This window comes from Babylonia areolata, chromosome 1, assembly GCF_041734735.1.
Source record: "Babylonia areolata isolate BAREFJ2019XMU chromosome 1, ASM4173473v1, whole genome shotgun sequence".
In the NCBI taxonomy this organism is placed as follows: Eukaryota; Metazoa; Mollusca; class Gastropoda; order Neogastropoda; family Buccinidae; genus Babylonia; species Babylonia areolata.
The window spans coordinates 56,609,800-56,628,719 of record NC_134876.1 but is presented as its reverse complement, the minus strand read 5'-3'; the positions used below and the strand labels follow the sequence as shown (position 1 = coordinate 56,628,719).

At 45.5% G+C, this 18,920-nt stretch overlaps 1 protein-coding gene across 5 annotated transcripts in view; it reads right to left on the bottom strand.

Moving 5' to 3' along the window:
* Nucleotides 1–13,523, bottom strand: part of LOC143284278 (lethal(2) giant larvae protein homolog 1-like) — a 44,630-nt gene extending 31,107 nt beyond the window's left edge. For 2 of the 5 annotated variants that reach the window (XM_076590996.1, XM_076591011.1), the window contains exon 1: nucleotides 13,149–13,523. In XM_076590996.1, coding sequence (XP_076447111.1) covers nucleotides 13,149–13,184 — 36 coding nt within the window. In that variant the 5' untranslated portion in view covers nucleotides 13,185–13,523. Of the gene's footprint in view, nucleotides 1–1,710; nucleotides 1,733–13,148 lie in introns of those variants that run through there. The other 3 variants (XM_076591004.1, XM_076590974.1, XM_076590990.1) reach the window with 3 other exon arrangements.
* Nucleotides 13,524–18,920: the final 5,397 nt, after the last annotated feature.

The following is an 18,920-nucleotide window of genomic DNA, read 5'->3' as shown; positions in this document are numbered from 1 at the left end:
AGTGTGCGTGTGTGTGTGCTTGCTTGTAAGTGTGCGTATACGCACGTGTTTGCGTGCGTGAACAATAACATGTATGGTACGTGAGTGCCAGTACGTGAGTGAAATCGTATGTGTATATATGCATGAATGCACCACATGTTTACGTGTGTGCGGGAGTATATCATACATGTATGTGTGCACGTGCTTGTAAACACGCTCGCAACTTGCTGTCTGCACGAGACTGTTGAAACCAGACATTTTGCTTGACTTCCGGACTGACAACACCATGCGTCCCTGGTTAAACAAACAATTATCGACTGTTTCCGGATCTTTTTCCGCTGCAAGGTGTCAAGCGACATGACACGAGGAAATCATTCGCATTTAGGGCACACATCGTTCGCATTTTAGGGCACACATCGTTCGCTTTAAGGGGGCACAACATTATTTTTTGGATCGATGTCATGTTTGGTGTAGTAATATTCACCGCTGCCTGTGCCGGCCCTAATGCACGGGTTGCATGCAATGTAGAGAACAAAGGCGAATTGGATCAACAAAGGCGAACAGGATCAACAAAAGCAGGTTTTTCCGTTAACTGCCAAAACAGTTTGATCACTCGGTTGTGTCCAATCTGACTGGCTCGTGTTACGTCATTGGGGTATATGTGTAGTTATGTTCCTGGCGAAGGAAAAAAAACAACAACCCAACCACCCTCGTCTCATTGTTGAGACTTACAGCAGTGTGTGTGTGTGTGTGTGTGTGTGTGTGTGTGTGTTTCTTTGGGCCTCAGTAGCTATCAAATGAACACTATGGACTTATAAAGTAATCGTGTGATCGCACTTCAAGGATCACTTTCAGATCAGTCCGAACAAATGTCTCACGTTTAGTTTATGTACTCAGTTTTACTCTTTGTGATCCGCGCTGGCGCACCAACATATATGTACTGCACAGGGCTAGCTGTGCAACCTCTGACCTGCTGGGAATGCAAGTCAACGAGTTCAGTACACACAGGAGAGCCCTTGCCGGTTTTCTCAGTGGCCACAGTCCGCTTGCCAATTATGAGGGTCTTCTCCCTCCGGTGGCGCGCATTTACGCAGGTAAAATGTTTTATGCTCTTTCAAATTGAGCAAATGCGTACATCCAGCACACTATTTGTCTGGAGTTCTGACTGGTGAGATTCATATTGTACGAAAAACAGACTAAAACATTCCTGCTGTGACCGTGACATTGTGTCACTGTCACTAAAAGGTCGGGACTTTTGAGATCCGTTCCACTTTAGCAGTCCATCCGTTTGGCACGTGTCACTAAAGCTGTTCAGACATATTTGTTTTGACAAACAGTGGAGCAGTTTTCTTGACCTTGTGACCTTGAACCAGGTCAATAACGAAAATTTCAAGATCAAGGGTTGAACATCTTTTATTGAGTATTCAAACGATCAGTGTCTCCTTTGTTTCAGGCCTCATCCCACTCGGCTCGGAAGTCTGCCAGAAACAGCAAGCCGCGCACTGGGATGAGCCATCTCAACACTCAACGAACCACCAAAGAAACAAACACCAACAAGAAATAACAACCGTATCAGCGAGCGCTCTTGCACTGTCCGACCATTAATTTTGTTAAGTACAGTAGAAACGGGAAATATTAAGAGTGGCAAGATGGGAGTGGGTGAAAAACTGTTCTCGATCAGAAGCCGTATTAATCCACTGCGTTTCATCTCTCACACATCATCCCTCCCACCTTCCTGCGTCACATGACTGCACGCCATAAGTCGCCTTTGAGCACCCGTCCTCCCCAGCCTCTTCTCTCCCTCTTCCACCCACACGTCTGCTCGCTCCCCACTTCTTTTAACATCAGCAGCTAAGCTGGTCTTCCCATCCGGATTTGTCTCCCTGATGTCAGTGGCCCTTTAAACCTTTAAACGCGGCGTGTCAAACGTGGGGGTGGGGTACAAGCGTGAGGTGGAAAGCTGCTTCCTTTTCGTCACAGGCATTACACATGGCTGACGTGCGCCACTCACTTACTCACCATACTGTACATTTAACACGTTCAGTCCGAGTCATAGTGACCGATATTACGTGGGCGGCCGTTGGGTGGGGCTGTTTTGTTGCATTGTGTTGTGTTGTGCTGTGTGTATACCATTTTCATTCAACCACAATGCAGAACCACGATTGTTTCACAGAATCTGTGTTATTTGTTGCATTTCGTTCAGAGAGAAAGCACTAGAAATAGGGAGGTCTAGGGTCTAGGTGGGGTGGACACACACACACACACAGAGAGAGAGAGAGAGAGAGAGAGAGAGAGAGAGAGAGAGAGAGAAAGAAAGAGAGGTATTCCGAAATCCAATCCACAAGATAAATGATATATTAATGCCCAAATTGTCCCCCCTCCCTCTCTCTCTCTCTCTCTCTCTCTCTCCCTCTGGCTCAGCAGCCATGAACGATGACAGCTACCAACTCCTGTCATGGTGATCAATGGTGATCAATATCTAGCAAACAAACATACATGGAAATGGAATCCATCAAATGGATCACCATTCTGAGACTGCTTGTATAAAGTTCCCAAGGTTGTCTCGAGTTTTGTGGTTGTTGCTGTCGTTGTTCTCTCTCTCTCTCCCTCTCTCTCACGCACGCACACACATTTTCCCCGTCCCTTTGGTCTCAACTCGTGTGCTTCAGTGGCATCTTTACCTCCGAAGAACAAAGGGCTGCATGTATACGCTTATTTTGTCTTCTTTTTTTTTTTTTTTAATTAACTTTGTCTTCTTCAATGGCTGGGAAGCGAAATCAAGTAAACATGCAATTAATCTAAAATCAAAAACCAAAGTATTAGCAAAGAGGACGGAGTTAATACGACTCTCTTGACAGACTCACTTTTGTGGGAATTGATAGGGCCTATACAAATTTGGGAATAATCAAAAAGAAGACAGAACACAAAGGTTCACTAAGAAGTAGAATTCTAATGCGGAACACACACAACGACGACTTGCGGGGATACCGAGCCAGATTTACAAAAAAAAAATAAAAAAAAAAAAAAATATATATATTAAAAAAAAAAAAGTGGAGGCGGGAGCAGGCCAGGAGGTTGATGGACAACAAAGCTGAACGACGAAGAATTACAGGAACACACGAAGAGCTTCGAGAACTCCCGAGAACTGCAAATACAGAAAGGTGGAGATTAACTGTAGAGCTGTTGAGACAAGAACTTAAGAGAGCCATTTGGGAATATTAGAGAACCGGAGTGAGCACACCCACCCACCCACCTACATCCACACACGCACACACACAGCTGTGGAGAATTCCCCACAGTGAGAGGGACTGAAGAATCGTGGCCTTGTATATAATTGACACGCCAACTAAGGAATATCCAGAGTTCCTGGTTTGAATCACGTGCTCAAAAGATTTCGTTCTGTTACTATGGTAAAACAGATCCACACAGACATACAGACAATATATTGTAATCGGATTATGGCGACGCGCTCTTCCAAAGTCAGTGTAGGGAGGGGCAACCAACCTGAATTTTACATTGATCAATTTGTTGTGATAAACAGAAGCGACAAAACAGACTTATACAATACGACACACTGTGAACACAGAACCTCTGAAATAGTGTTCAAACCGTGAGAACATGGAACTGTGGTCACACACGTACATAACTGTGGGAATCCTTCGACTGTCTCCATTTGTACCTTCACAAAGCTCATTCGTTACGCTGACTGACAGAGGTCACGGACCAAAACTACCAACAACTATAATATGCAGTCCAAGTCGGACTTCGGATTCCTCCGGAAAGGTAAAAATTCACATACGTGCGGCCAAGCGTGAGAAAAATCTGTGGCGTGCGGAAGGGAATAGAAGTGATGGCAGTGATTGAAATCTGTGTTGTTTACCAGCTCCTGTACTGGCCCCAGAACCTTTTACCTGGGAGGCCCAGTCAGGTGGAGGGGGAGTGGGGAGAGGTTGGGGGTGGGGGGTGGGGGGGGGGCGGTAAGGTGACGACCAGCCAGCCACAATACAACTGTTCACACACCGTTTCAGCTCCCTCCTGCTCTCTCCCTGACGCTGTGGCTGTAACCGGTCATGTTGTATAACGAGGGGTCCCACTCCAGCTTTGCCTCCACCTCCCGCTTTATCGACACCATCTACGCTGTCTGCCCCCTTCCCCCCTTCTTCCCCCCCCCCCCCCTCTCTCTCTCTGTGTCTGATTGTCTGTCAGACTTGAGTAATAGTATGGGTGTTAATCTTTCAGAATATCCCGAAAGCAGAATACAACTGGCGAATGTTAAAGAATCCAACGGCGACTTTTAAACAGGGCTGTCCCCGGGAGAATCTTACATAAAAACCAACTTTAATGGGGAAAAGAAGTGGATAGATGTCTTGACACTGAAATGCAAGAAATAAACGCACTGTCCAGCGGATGCCATGTTGATAAGCCACACCGGTTGAAACACTACCTCAGTTTGGTTCAAATATTTATGCCAATGATAATCGCGATGTTAATCGCATTAATCCAACACACATACGCACGCACGCACGCACACACACACCGATTCGCTGTCTTGGCTGCCCAGACAGGACGAACAGTGAGATGCTGTGATATGCTTCAGGAGGTCTGTGATTGTGGTCCAGATTATGTCCTCCACACTGGTCCAAAGTTCATACACCACAGAGGTTAAGAGACTGCTCATCACAAACAATGGGCATCAGACTTTCCGTTACTCTGACCCAGGAAGTGCAATCTGTTCGCCCGGAAATTCTGTGTGGCTCATCCTGTCTTTGTCAGGTCAACGGTTTAAAGTCACGTCGGCCAAGAGAGTATCTACGTTACCGCTGAGTATAACAATAATAGTAATAATGGAGACTGACTGATGGAAGGGGGATGCAGTTAAATACATAAAATAAATAAAATTTAAAAAGTTCCGGGAGTGAAATCTGACAGTCCCACCAACTTCCCACGCCTCGCACCGGCGTTTATCAGCAGAACCGGACGGCAGTTTCTTTCTTTTCAGTGATGGGTGGAGCAGGGCAGGGGTTGTGTGGAGTGGGGAAGTCGGTAGGGAAACCTGGGGTGGTGAGGTAGTAGGAACGTGATAAAAGCACAGGAGGGGTGGGGGGAGGAGGGGAGGGGGTAAAAGACAGGTGCTACACAGCATAGTAGTAGTAGCGTGTGTGACCTTTGTCAGTTTGTGGCGAAGTTCAATGCCTTCCGATCCCCCCAACCGCCACAGCGTGGCAGCAGGTTTTGTTCCCGCGAACAGTGACCGGCCGGGGAGTGTAGCGTGGTGGGTCTCTGACCAGCAGAGCGGTTTCTCTCGGTCTCAACAATGGAGTCTTGTTAGCGTTCTTACACCACTAATGCCACGTCCGTTTCACCATTGTTCGTTTATAAATCCTCTCTAATTGTGATTTCACTATTGAGTGTCTATCATCTTTTTATATATTAAGAAGTAACAAATGGTAATCGGCTGTGAAACGGTGATAAATTTAAAACATTGGCAATGCATTAGTCTTGATATAGTCTCTTCAATAACTAGTTCTAGTAAATACAGAAAGAACGACTGGTGTGGATTAATCTCATGTGTCACACTGTGTGTATGTGTGTGTGTGTATGTGAGAGAGAGCGAGAGAGCAAGAGAGACAGACAGACACAGACAGACAGACAGAGGGAAAGAGAGAGGGAGAGACCTTGGCTGTTAATAAAACGGATGGAGTGTATGTTGCGATGCCAAAGGCGTCATGTTACCGAGTGGCAACATGGTGTGATCTCTTTCTTTAGACAGAAACTGTGCGGCCAGAGATGGATTCCTGCCTGACCATTGTACTCTGTCGTACCAACACTCCTCGCAAGAATATGTCAGTGTTTGTGTATACACAGGCAGAACAGAAGAGAGAGCGGGTGGGGGGTGGGTAAGGCAGCTAGCTTGTAGGCGAGTTGAAACCGAGTTGACAGACAGAGAACAAAGACACAGAGAGAGGGGTTGGGTCGTAAGGGTCCCAGCCAGCGAACTCCATCATTCCCAGTGTTGGTTACACGCCCAGGCTTCAATGGAGTCTATCAATCACTGGGGACACACCGTCAAGACTGTGGCAGGCAAACAAAAGTCAGTCCCTGGGGCCAGGCTGACTCCACACACCTTTCCCTGTGAATAAAACATCGCACTGGTTGCTGCTGACGTTACGAACCACACGGACTCCGAACGGACTCTCCTCGTTTACTGCTTGTGGACGTTACCACGGCGATGCGCTGACGTCAGACACGCCGTCATTAGACAGCCGTCATTAGACAGCCTGGTTGAAACAACGCCTGTTGGTGCCCGGGGGTCTTGTTTATCAAGAAAGAGGCCCACTGAGAGATCCGACAGTTTGTTTATGCCGTAGCCCGAGGGTGCACAGCTGGTCCCAGTGACGGTCAGTGTTGGTCAGTGTATAGAGAGGTCAGCATCTCATCTTTACTGAGCAGGCTGCAGATTTGTTTACTTGACTCCAGTAAACACGTTACCTTCCGACTGGGGCTACCATGGACCACGCTTGGGTCCATTTTAGACTGGGCGAGGCACTTGAGCAAGTGAGTGCTTCCGCTTGCATCGAGTGCTCGCACGGCTCGTCCTGGAACGTTAGAGAGAGAGAGAGAGAGAGAGAGAGGTTTTGTTCGATTTTACGTCTGTTCACTATGAGTTATATTAGACGGAAATGTGTGTGTGTGTGTGTGTGTGTGTGTGTGTGTGTGTGTGTGTGTGTGTGTATTTCCTTTTGTTCGATTTTACATCTGTTTACTAAGCCGAAGTGCAAACGGGGAAAAAAGCGCCGCGCGCGCGCGCGTGTGTGTATGTGTTTGCGCACGCGCGTGAGACGGAGTGAGAGAGACGGTCATCGCACATGGCAGCTCTATGGTGCGTTGTTCTACTTCGGTCCCGCCTTCCAATTTTCAGGTTGTCTCAAATAAGATTAATATGTAACCGATACCCACACTCGATCACTTACAGTGAAAAGACGTTAAACTAAAGAACGAATGGAGAATGTACCAAATCACTTCGACTGAAAAAAAAAAAATGTTGAAGTGATATTCTTTACCGCTAAGACCACGCTGTTGTAAGCAAGGAGGGTTCTCTACATCATCAACTGAGATCTACTGTGTAACTGGGTGGGCGCTTTCAGACTCCACTTACCGTCACACTCCAAAAAGTTAGTGAACCTTCATTCATCAATGAATTCTCAAAATGCGCTGATCCAGGATCAGGAACTGCTGAGAAAAAAAAGGAGGGGGGGTGGGGGGGGGGGGGGGGGGGGGGGGGGCAAGTCACAGGTCTCAACGTAACCCAGCTCACCATAGTGGTGGGTGTTTTCATTCATCAATGGCTTCCCACAATGCGGTGACTAAGGATTGGGGACAGCTGTGTAAAAAGGAATAGTGAGAACCCCACACATAGCAGTCTTACCTCCTCTCGCCCCCTCTTCCACACCTTACCTCCCCTCCGCCCCCAGTCAAAACAAATGACCGCATTCCACGCATTGCATAGGTCAGCGAAAGAATGGGCGGACAGACGAGGCGGAATTACACAGATAGGTAGGGCAGACCCAGGGTCAGGACTGAGCACCCCCCGCCGAATACCTGAAGTGCGCTCATCCTGCACCACGTTATAGTACTATCAGATGCTATCGTTTTCACTTTCATGAATATCATAATAGTTGTGGGCGTAACTCTGCTCTAGCACGTTGTGTTGTACATGTGTAACATTCAACACCTTTTTATATTATCTTATTTTACGTTCGCTTCGAAGCGGGTGGCTTCAGAGTATAGTAGTACATTTCAGCTCGGGTGGGAAAACAGAAAATCTTCATACAGTTTTTTTTCGTGGGCACATCAGTTTCCTGCCTTCCAACCACCAGCCACGTATTTTAGCATCTTTCCATCAAGTATGATGGGCTGTTTGGAATGACTTTGCAGGCCATTCGTCGTGTACCATTCGGTTTGTGTCGAAAGAGCTGGTGGCATCAGCCGCAATACCGCACAGCATGCTGCAATGCGCGTGTTTGACAAAGGACTTTGACTGATTTGTTTCAGCGAAGCAATCTTGTGAGAATATCCACAGCTGTACTTTATGCTAAAAAAAACACCACCATATTACGAGCTAAAAGGTTCTGACGGCGCAAGTTGAACCAGCCTACACCTGTATACATGTATCAGGCGTGGCTGTCTGACAGCCAGCGGGGATAGCTTTTGTTAGTATACAACCACGTAGACGGGAGTAAGTAGGAGGGGATGTGTGCATTCCACAGCTGACATAAACATCTTACCCCACCCTGAGCCTCCCACACAAGTGAGTGAAGTGAACCGACTCAGGGTGAAGACGAAACATAACTCTCCGTTTGTCCAACCCATCACCCGACCCGATACTTGAAGAGGTTCTGGGCTTGGGGACGACGACGTTCACATTCTTTGGTTGCAACAAATCAGGCTTGCAGACACTGTTCTAAAGCGACCGTGAAATTGAGTGTTAACGACTGTAATGCTATAATGGCTCTGACCCATATTCTAAGTTGGTCAATATGAAATCTGTGTCACATCACTCCTTTTTTTTTTTCTTATTCGTAAAATGGCATAACATGTCTTAAAGGAAAGTACGGGAGCGACAATAATGATAAAAAAAAAGATGAAAAAGAAGAAATTCTGCAATCTGTTTCGAATATCACAACGGATCCTTCTACTCAAGACAACGCGTTTGGAAAGTTTTCCGTTTTTAAGCCATTGTCAGCATTTATGTGCCGGATAATTTGGTAATGGTACCTCAATTTTCAAAGAAAATCCTGCTCTGACAATCTTCTTCGGACTGGCTAGCATGTAACGCCCTCGCAAGGCCATCGTAAAGAACGCAAAGTTACCCAAAGGTGTCCAGCAAAACTGAACATATTGTATTGGTCCGAATGGAGTTAGAATCCTCAAAAACGTGAAAAAAATCACATGTAGGTCATGCATTTATCTACTCTCACTTTCTGCAACAGACACACAGAGATACAGACCCAAATGGATCGATCTTAGCTGCTCTCTTTTTGTTGCACGGAACTCTTTTTGTCCCATAACTAGAACAGGCCCCCATAACTGAACACCACAGTTAATATGATATCAGCACATCGGTAATCCCCATGATTACAGACCACGTGAACGCCAAGTGGTCCAGACCTTTGGGCGAACTTGACTCTCCCTCCCATCCTTACGCCGACTCACGGAAACAGACCCCATCAGTAGCCGCTGCTGCATGCGGAGATGGTCACACGCCATGAGGAGCGGGCCTTCATCCTATGATAATATCCAACTACTGATTACAGATCCCCTGTCAGGAGCGTCATCAGTTGCCTTGGTGACGTTCACCATCATGGACAGCGTGGGCAGATGGTAATGGCACCTCCTGAACTTGGTTCCCAATTTTCCCAGGAAATAAAGAAGACGTCTAACTTACAGTCAAAAGACAAAAATAATAAGGCCCATACGAAAACTGTTCATGGCTTCCCGATGATGGAGATTGGTGCTATGACACTTCATCTTCGTTAATTTTGTTTGTTTTTAATCATGATATGGATTAGATATGGCGTACACCATGCAGGGGTCCAAAACAATCATACCTTAAATACTAACATGTTAGTGTCATTGGAACAATGTAAGGAAACCATGACGTAACAGAATGCCGAACAAGTCTTGTCAACTACTGAAGAAAGTAAACTTATTCAGTATGGAATGGGAAACTATTTGTTCATTTCTGATTGTTTGTTTGATCCGAACTTATTGGTGTGTGTGTGTGTGTGTGTGTGTGTGTGTGTGTGTGTGTGTGTGTGTGTGTGTGCGTGCGTGTGTGCGTGTATTGTCAAACATTCTTTCCATTTATGTCATCACTCTCATCACCACCATCAATTTCCTAACCTCTTCTGCACCACGACATTCATCGCCACAATCCACCACAACTGCCTCTCTATCAGTGCTGCTGCTTAGACTGGTTACAATCAACCACTACAACGTGCGAAACAACAACAAAGTCTCTAGCAAACGTTGGTTTATCAGTGGCACAGACTGCCTGTACATATGTGCTCCACACACAGCACATCGACCGAATAAGTTGACTAGACCCCTTTCTCATAAACCACCAGGAATTACCCAAGCTGTGTATCACTGGACAGCTGCACTGATTAAATGGCTTACCTGTGTATGTATGACACAGCATGCACAGGTAGTACTGCCAATTTTGGTGGTGTCCTTGTTGCTATTTCAAGATCTTATGAGGAATCAATTTCGCATGAACAAGATAGTGAACTTGTCTACATCGGTTCTCTAGTCGTTTTGTGGGGGATATGGGCGTATGTGTGTGTGCCTGTACAAGTAATTGTTCATCTGTGTGTGTGTGTGTGTGTGTGTGTGTGTGTGTGTGTGTGTGTGTCTGTGTGTGTGTGTGTGTGTGTGTGTGTGTGCCGTGGAAGCTGCGTAGCCTAGAAATGAGTATGTGGAGGAGGGGGGTAGAGGAGGTGCAGGGTAATGTGTGTGTGTGTGTGTGTGTGTGTGTGTTGGGGCTCATGTACGTTTATGTGTATTTGACTGTGCTTTCATATCTGTGAAACTGCATGTTTGGTGCATATCTGTTATGCATATTTGGGTGTATGTGTGTCTCCATGTTTTACATTTATTTGCTTATTTATCATCATTGTCTTATTTATTTATTTATTAATTATTATTATTATTATTACCTTTTTATATTAGAATTATTATTTATTTATTTATTTACTTATTTATGTTCGCTTATAGTTGACTTCATCACGTTTTTGCGCCTTATACATATTATTAGTAGTGGTAGTTGTTTTTTTTTAATGTATTTATCTTTTATTTATTCACCTTTTCTTTCTTTTTTTTCTCAAGGCCTGACTAAGCGCATTGGGTTACGCTGCTGGTCAGGCATCTGCTTGGCAGATGTGGTGTAGCGTATATGGATTTGTCCGAACGCAGTGACGCCTCCTTGAGCTACTGAAACTGAAACTGAAACTTGTTAACAGCATTGAATGAGAATTTTAAGATCAGCCAACGTCAGACATAAAATTTTAGCTTTTACAATATCACATGAGATCACCATCTGATGACATCGGAGCAAAGGTTGTTGCGAAAATCTTTACCATACAGAAATGCTCAAATCCCTTCAGTTAGTATAATATGAATGCTGTTCGCGATACCCACACCATACATAGATCTGAAACTGATGTCACCAGGTGGGCCTACACATTCCGAAAATCTCATGCTACCGCCTAGATCGGAGCCAGTGACATCATGTACACCTTTTCAGTCCCCAAAATCGGATGACGTCATAATGACGCGTCGGGATTTGATGGCATCAACCCGACTCAACCACTCGACATCCGGTACGCTGAGCACTGCCTCTCTCCCCTGGGGAAATGTCAGCGTCACTGAAATCAGGACGTAAGCCCACCACACGCTAGTGTACATTGTGTTATAAATATATACAGTTGGATTTTGCATTGCTGATGTGCATATCCCAAGGCTAGATTTTATGTTCGACAACGTGACACATCGTCCGAGTATTGCACGGCTTGATTAGCAATGGAAACTGGGGGATAAGTTTTGTCAATGAATAACTAATGAGAGCCTCGGTCATGGTTACAGAAATTGAACATTCAAACTGCAAAGCCAGAGAGAGGACAGAGATTGAGGCGGGGGTGATAACAGAATGTGTGTGCGAGGTAGAGTCATCGCATAGAGTGATTTAGAGATATATTAGTTAAAATCCAAACAAAGAAAAACAAAACTGACAAAACAAAGAACAAAAACGACAAGTGTGACAGTCAGCAGGAAAAAAAAGCAAACAAAATATAAAAGACCCACTATTTATTTATTCTGAAATTATTCAATTTTGCTGGACAAATGGACTCTCACTAGAACTGTAATGGCCCTAAGGAACCGAAGCATGAAAACAAAATAGGAATAGATACATTTATCGTTGTTTATACAAAAAGAAAAACGACTAGACACTGTATCATCAAAAAACTTGAAAAAGCAAAGGGGGAGAAAAGGAAATGAAAAGATATAGAAGGGATGGCCCAAGTGAAAGGCGATGCGTCATGCAACTGACGCTGCAACCAAGCAGTCAGTTTGAGGTCGGCGACTGTGTGGGGTTCACGCTCCAGATGTCCCACATCTGTTTCTACTGGGAACACTTTAAATCGATCAGCGTTCTTTGGCTGCATCACTCACCAGAAAGGAATTCGGAACTGCCAAGTCTGCCTATCAAAGCATTATGACCTTTAAATTAAAAAAAAAAAAAAAAAAATCGATCCTTGTAACTGACTTTTTTCTCCTTCTTCAACAATTCAACAGACTGATGAATTTCTCATCGAAAAACAAATCAGTCTCCGCTTGTGCGAAGTCAAGCATAACGCAAACCGGCTCAAGGCCCACTTCTTGGCTGCAGGCAAAACGTTTTGACGCGCCAGTCAAAACGTCTCTTTCTCTCTCTCCATTGAAAGAGAACGGCAACTCAGTTTGACAGCTGCGCAGATAGATCGCCTCAACGCTATCATGTGCATGCATTGTCTATTCTGGTGGAGAAAAAGTTTTGAACGATAATTAGTTTTTCAATACTTCTTTACTTCCACTGACTTTCCCGGTGCTTCTTTCCTCCGTTGTTTGTGTGTTCGCTTGTACAGTTTCTCCTCACACACATTAATGTTGGCGACAGTCAACGGGCTGTTCGGCGGACTTTCAGCCAAAAGCTGTATCTTGCATAACCGGATTGTCACCGGCTGACAGCCATAAAGAAATCCGCGTACACTGGAGGTCCGAGGCTTTTTTTTTTCCCTTGTTGCACAAACATGATGAAGGTATATATGTCACCCTGATACTATCCATGGTTGTTTTTATACAGAATAGTAAATAACGGAAAATAGCAACAATAACAAAAACGGTCAAACGCATCCAACATCACGTCACGCATTTTCAAACATCTTTGCAAGGGCAGTGGTTCTCGTCATTCTCAGTCTCTCTCTCCTCTGAATCATGCTTCCAAAAAGATGCCAAAAATAGACAGGCCCTACAAAATCAACAACCTGCACACGAAAATTAAGGTACTGAGAACAGTCAGAGAGAAATAACCGAAAGCAGCCATCGAACACATATCTGTTCAACAAACTCACCTTTATCGTCGGGGTATGAGTCTGCTGCTCCTCCATGATGAGGGTTATCTCTCTGGATGCCAGGTAAAGCAACTGCTGTAAGTCAAGTCACCAGAACTTCCTTTCTCAACAGGCTCTGTCAGTGGCAGGAGAACTAAAACTGAGAACTCTCAAATAAGGGAACGAAGGCAGCAAAACAACGACCACTGTACCGTCGACGGTTTGCCGAGCGCACTGTACCTCGGCAGTAGGGAAGGAGCCACTGTCAACACGGGCGCTGCTCTCAGTCAGCCGTGCAAGACAGGCTGTGGTGGGGGCGAGCGATGCAGACACACAAGAGGCAACCGTAGGGTGACGCGCGCTCCGTCCCTTCCCTTCTAGCTTCCCTTCGCTTCCCTCTCCCCTCTCTTCTCTGTGTGACAAGAATGCTGTCCACGCTCACATCCACAGACCAGCCTCACTAGTGGGGTGTGTGTGGAGGAGGGGGCGGGGGGGGGGGGGAGTAGAAGAGAAGGGTTGGAGGGTGTGTTTGAGGAGGTGGTGGAGGAACAGGGTAACAAGGCGGAGGAGGGAGGGGGGGGGGGGGCGAAAGTAGAGGGGCAAATGTGGGTGGAGGAAGAAGGGTTGGTGGAAGCGGTGGTGGTGGCAGCAGAGAACGACGACACAAAGCCCCGTGTGTCTCGATCAGGTCCAGCCCCAATTTTAGCCAGCTGTGTGGATAATGCCTGTCTCCGTCCTCCGACTTTCGTCTTCTGTTGTTGTTGATCGTTGGACTTTTTCGCTGTATTTTAACGGTTCATGAGTTCACTGTGATCCTCTTTACGATTCCCATGCAGGAATTCAGTTCAAGTTATGAAGCATAATGATGAAGAGATGACAAGCCTAAATAAAAGTTCTCTCAGCCACCATTGTCATGTGTGTGGGATTGAAATTAATTCTAACGGAAAATGGCTGAACAATTTCTATTGTTTTGAAAATGACTGCATGAGCATTTTCGGCTGATTGATTCCTTTTCCGGCCATTACACAAAAATGCTGAAGATAGGTGCCTGTGTCGCTCCCCCATTTCGGCCTCCATGCTCCTGCTCTATCTCCATCGTTCAGAAGATGACTGAACCCATTGCCATTTAGTGTTATACATTTAATATGATTACAATCTCTTTTTTAACACATGGTACAGTGACGTTCGCACGCAAACCTTCGTGCACCTGCTTTCTCGCACAACTACAAAAAGATAATGCAAACATTTGACAAACATATCTTCACTGACCAGCACACGACGATTCTCACGCGGCTTTCATACCCATGCACTCAAAGAATCGCGCACAAGGAGCACACACACACACACACACACACACACACACACACACACAGAAACACATGCATTATGCTTGTTTTTAGGCACACACGAACATAATACTCACTCTCTGTGTGGCCCCCCCCCTCCTCACACACACACACACACACACACACACACACACACACACACAACATGCACGCATACACATATACACGTGCACATATGCTCACTTTCAAGTTATGCACGCACGGTTCAGTTCAGTTCAGTTGATCAAGGAAGCGTCACCGCGTTCTGAAAAGGCCACATACGCTACACCACATATGCTAAGCAGATGCCTGACCAGCAACGTAACCCAACGCGCTTAGTCGGGCCTCAGCTGAGGGGAAAAAATCAAAAGAAAGAAAAAAAAAACAGCAACAAAAAACAGCCACACACACAAATATAGGCATGTATATTGTTCATGGTCTGGACTCTCGGCTGAACAGACCAGCAGTGATTGTTGTTCAACCTATTCTATGTGTGTGTGTGTGTGTGTGTGTGTGTGTGTGTGTGTGCGTGTGTGTGTGCGTGTGCCGTGCGTGTGTGTGTAGTGTTGTTGTTAAACTCTAGCAGCTGTCTGACACATCAGTCACAATTTTGAGGATAATGTTTACGTACCAGTGGAAAAAACAAAAACAAAACAAAACAAAAAACAAAAACAAAAAAGACACACAAAAAAGACAAAATAGACAAAAAAAGACAAAAAAGACACAAAAAAGACAAAAAAGACACACACACACACACACACACACAAAAAAAACACCAAAAAAAAACGGGACAACTTCCTTGTTAAGTGTATGTTTAGAAAATTCGCTTGGGTGTTTATCATGATTTTAAAAAAATATCAAGGCTTCATGTTTTAGTTAAACGCTTTACCAAGACAGAGGAAAGAAAGTGAGGAAATCTTGACAGAATGAAAACTACAAGAGAGATAGAAAGAGAAAGATTGGGAGAGAAATGATGATGACGACGATGATGTTGGTTCTGATGAGCTGATTCAACATGATATTGGCGAGCCTACATAGTGCTTCTTCACATGCCATCCTATGTCCTCTGAATCGACAGGGCTCCTTGAAACCACGCGACAAAATATAAAATGCAATTTCTTTTGGTATTTGTCTTTGCTGATTCGGTTTTCCTGTAGTACTTGACATTACCGATCTTCCATGTTCTGTCCTTGCTCCGAACCTTTTTTATGTGTGTGGATGTAGGGGAGGCGGGTAGGGGGAGGGGGAATGCGATGGGAGGGTTTGGGGGAGGGGGGTGGGGGGGGAGGGGGAGATTGGAGATCGCATGTCAAGCTGACGCCTTTGAGGAATACCACAAAAATCAGTTTTGACGAAATAATTCTGCGAATTAAGTGCAGAACCACCTACGCGTGCAGCACACCTGCAATGAGAAGCACGGACCATCACAAAGCCTGCTTTGGTACTGACGAGATTAATATTATCCATGAGGAATGATAGTCAGAATCAATAGGGTAACTGAAGAGGAAGGAGTGAAGGGGCGGGGGTGGGGGGCGGTGAGGGAGACGGAACATGATTTCCAGCTTAAGGTTATTTCCGGTAGTGTTCAACCCCCCCCCCCCCCCCCCCCGCCCCCCCAAAATATTCAAGCTTGTCGAGAACTGCCCGATTAAAACAGAATCATGTACAGAACTGCCCTGTTTCTTTATATATTCGATTTCGTTATTTCTTTATTTATCTATTCATTTATCTGTTTCCTCATTTATTGTCATTTCCAGAAATGGTTGATCTTTCTCTATAACTGCAAACAATATTCTGAAATTTAGGCCACGGTAGTTTATCGCACCATCGGGTAGAAAGACACTGATAGCCGAACACAAACACTGGTATCAAAAGGACACGCTTGCCAACACTGGTGCACAGCGAGTCGATCAACAGGAAGCTCATATCAGATGACACGGCTTCAGCGTAAGGTAAGGTTTGAAGGCTTGACCTGAAAGCGTTCAGTGAAAGAATTTGGGGCACATTGTTTATTATGATTTTTCTTCTTTTTTAATTTTTTTATTTATTTATTTATTGTAGTAACATAGGTGAAATAGAGACAGAGAGCGCCGCTGCTAAGATATATATATATATATATATATATATATGTGTGTGTGTGTGTGTGTGTGTGTGTGTTCGTGTGTGTGTGTGTGTGTGTGTGTGTGTGAGTGCAATGCATCAATGCAAAAATATGTAACCGCATTTCTCTCTCTCTCTCTCTCTCTCTCTCTCTCACACACACACACACACACACACACACACACACACACACAACATGCACCAAGTTCCAAACTATGTCAGGGAATATAGTCACGTCACTTGAGGACCTTGTCTTACAAACCCCAAAACAAAGACGGACGTTTTGTCCCTGTCCAGTCGCCCGAGAATAGCAAAACAAACAGATGTGTGGGGGTTGAATAATGACACAGCTCAGCTTCAGAAGTCTGACCGACTAGACAGAGTCATAGAAGGGGGCTAAGTAAAGAGAGAGGGGAAGAAGGGGTGGTAGGTGGGGGGGGCGGAGATAAAGATAGGCAACAAGAGAGAGCGCGGACGTGGGTGTGGTGTTGGACACAGACAGACAGACTGTCAGAGACACAGTAGGAAAATAGACACGGACAGACAGATAGACAGAAACTCTGAGAGAAAGTCTGAGACAGCGAGGGGTCAGGGGCGAGAGGAAGACAAAAGATGGAGACGAAGAGAACAAGAAGACAGCTGACACAAGACAGTTAACAAAGTACCCGACATGAAGTAATCTGTCTCCGCCCCCCCCCCCCCCCCCCCACCCCCAAAAAGAAAGAAGCACTCGAAAGTACATGTAGTTTTAAGCGCTCGTGTTTGTGTGGAGGCGGGGGTGGCTATGTGACATAAAACATTGCACTTGGAAATCCCATGTATTTATTTCAATGGTGTGGGTGTAGCGGAAGTTGAAGGCTTCTCATTCATCCTTAACTGTCGCGAAGAAAGAAAACACACACACACACACACACACACACACACACACACACACACACACACAAAACAAAACAAACAAAAAAACACATACCAGGGAGAGACGCAGAGAGAGAGAGAGAGAGAGAGAGAGAACAACAAATAATAAACTGGCATCACCATCAAACTTTTAGAAAAGCCTTAACACAACAAGAACATCATTAATAAGCACGAATACCGCCCCCTCCCCCCAACACACACACACACACACACACACACACATTCTGCTGAAAGATTACAAACGACACAAACATAAACAAACCACATGTTCAAATACAAACAGAAGATAACACATCAAACGCCATCAAACACTCCCATCACCGAACTGTCACATCCAGATCTGAACAAGGCTGTGGGACCACGCCTGTGAGATCAAAGGGAACTGTGAAGGGGCTTCCAATGCAACAATCAGCTCCTCCGATCACTAAGTGACACGTAGCAGGTAAGGCTAAGCCACACCACATCACAACATGGCCATGACGATTTGGGGGACGGACCCTTTGAACCTCCCCAGCATCCCTTCTTTTTCTTCGTTTTCGTTAAAAGGGAACAGAGCGTGCAATCTTTCCCACGCTCGGCTGCCTCTGATTGGTTGTGCTGTCGTGGGTTGGTGGGGCCTGTATGGACCACCTAGGTGGCGGGAACCACTGTTCATCAGCAACCTAAAAGAAAACTGAAGAGAGAGAGAGAAAAAAAGAAGTTTTGTGACGAGTGCGCAGATTTGCTACACTTACTGAAAGAGGTAGGAAGACTAATGGAAGAAAAGAGGAGGGGGTGGGGCGGAAAAGGGGGGATGACACAGAAAGGAGAGAGAGGAGGGGAGGAGAGTAAGTGAGAAAACGAGGATGACATGTGGACACATAGAGAAAAAGAGAAGTATTGTGAGAGAGAGAGAGAGAGAGAGAGAGAGAGAGAGAGGAGGGGCGTGGGGGGGGGGGGAGGGGAGAGACAGAGAGAGAGTCAGTGACACAAAGAGAGACAGAGATAGGGACCCCCCCACCCTCCCTCCCCTCCGCACCCACAGAGAGAAAGAAGAGAGAGAGAGAGAGAGAGAGAGAGAGCCCAACAGACAGAGAGTCAAACAGATCGACATACAAACGGACATATACAGGCAGAGTCAAGCAGAGACCGACACTGGGAGGCATGGAAAAAAATGAGGAGACTTACTGACTTGAATCTTCTTGAAGGCGTGGGATATAACTTAAAACTGCCGACAACAGGCCTGGTATCCCAAACACGAGGGATTTACAGCCACCACACTCCTGGGTCCCTGTTACAAACAGTACAAATCCTAGTCCCCCTCCCACCTCCGTCCCATCATCCCTCCTCACTCCATGATGGATTGCTAAAAGTATCACTGAGTGTTCCTTGACATTTCTAATATAAATATGAAAAGCTGCAACCTAAGCTTGAATTCCCCTCTGAAGATAGAAAATATTATGAAACTATACAT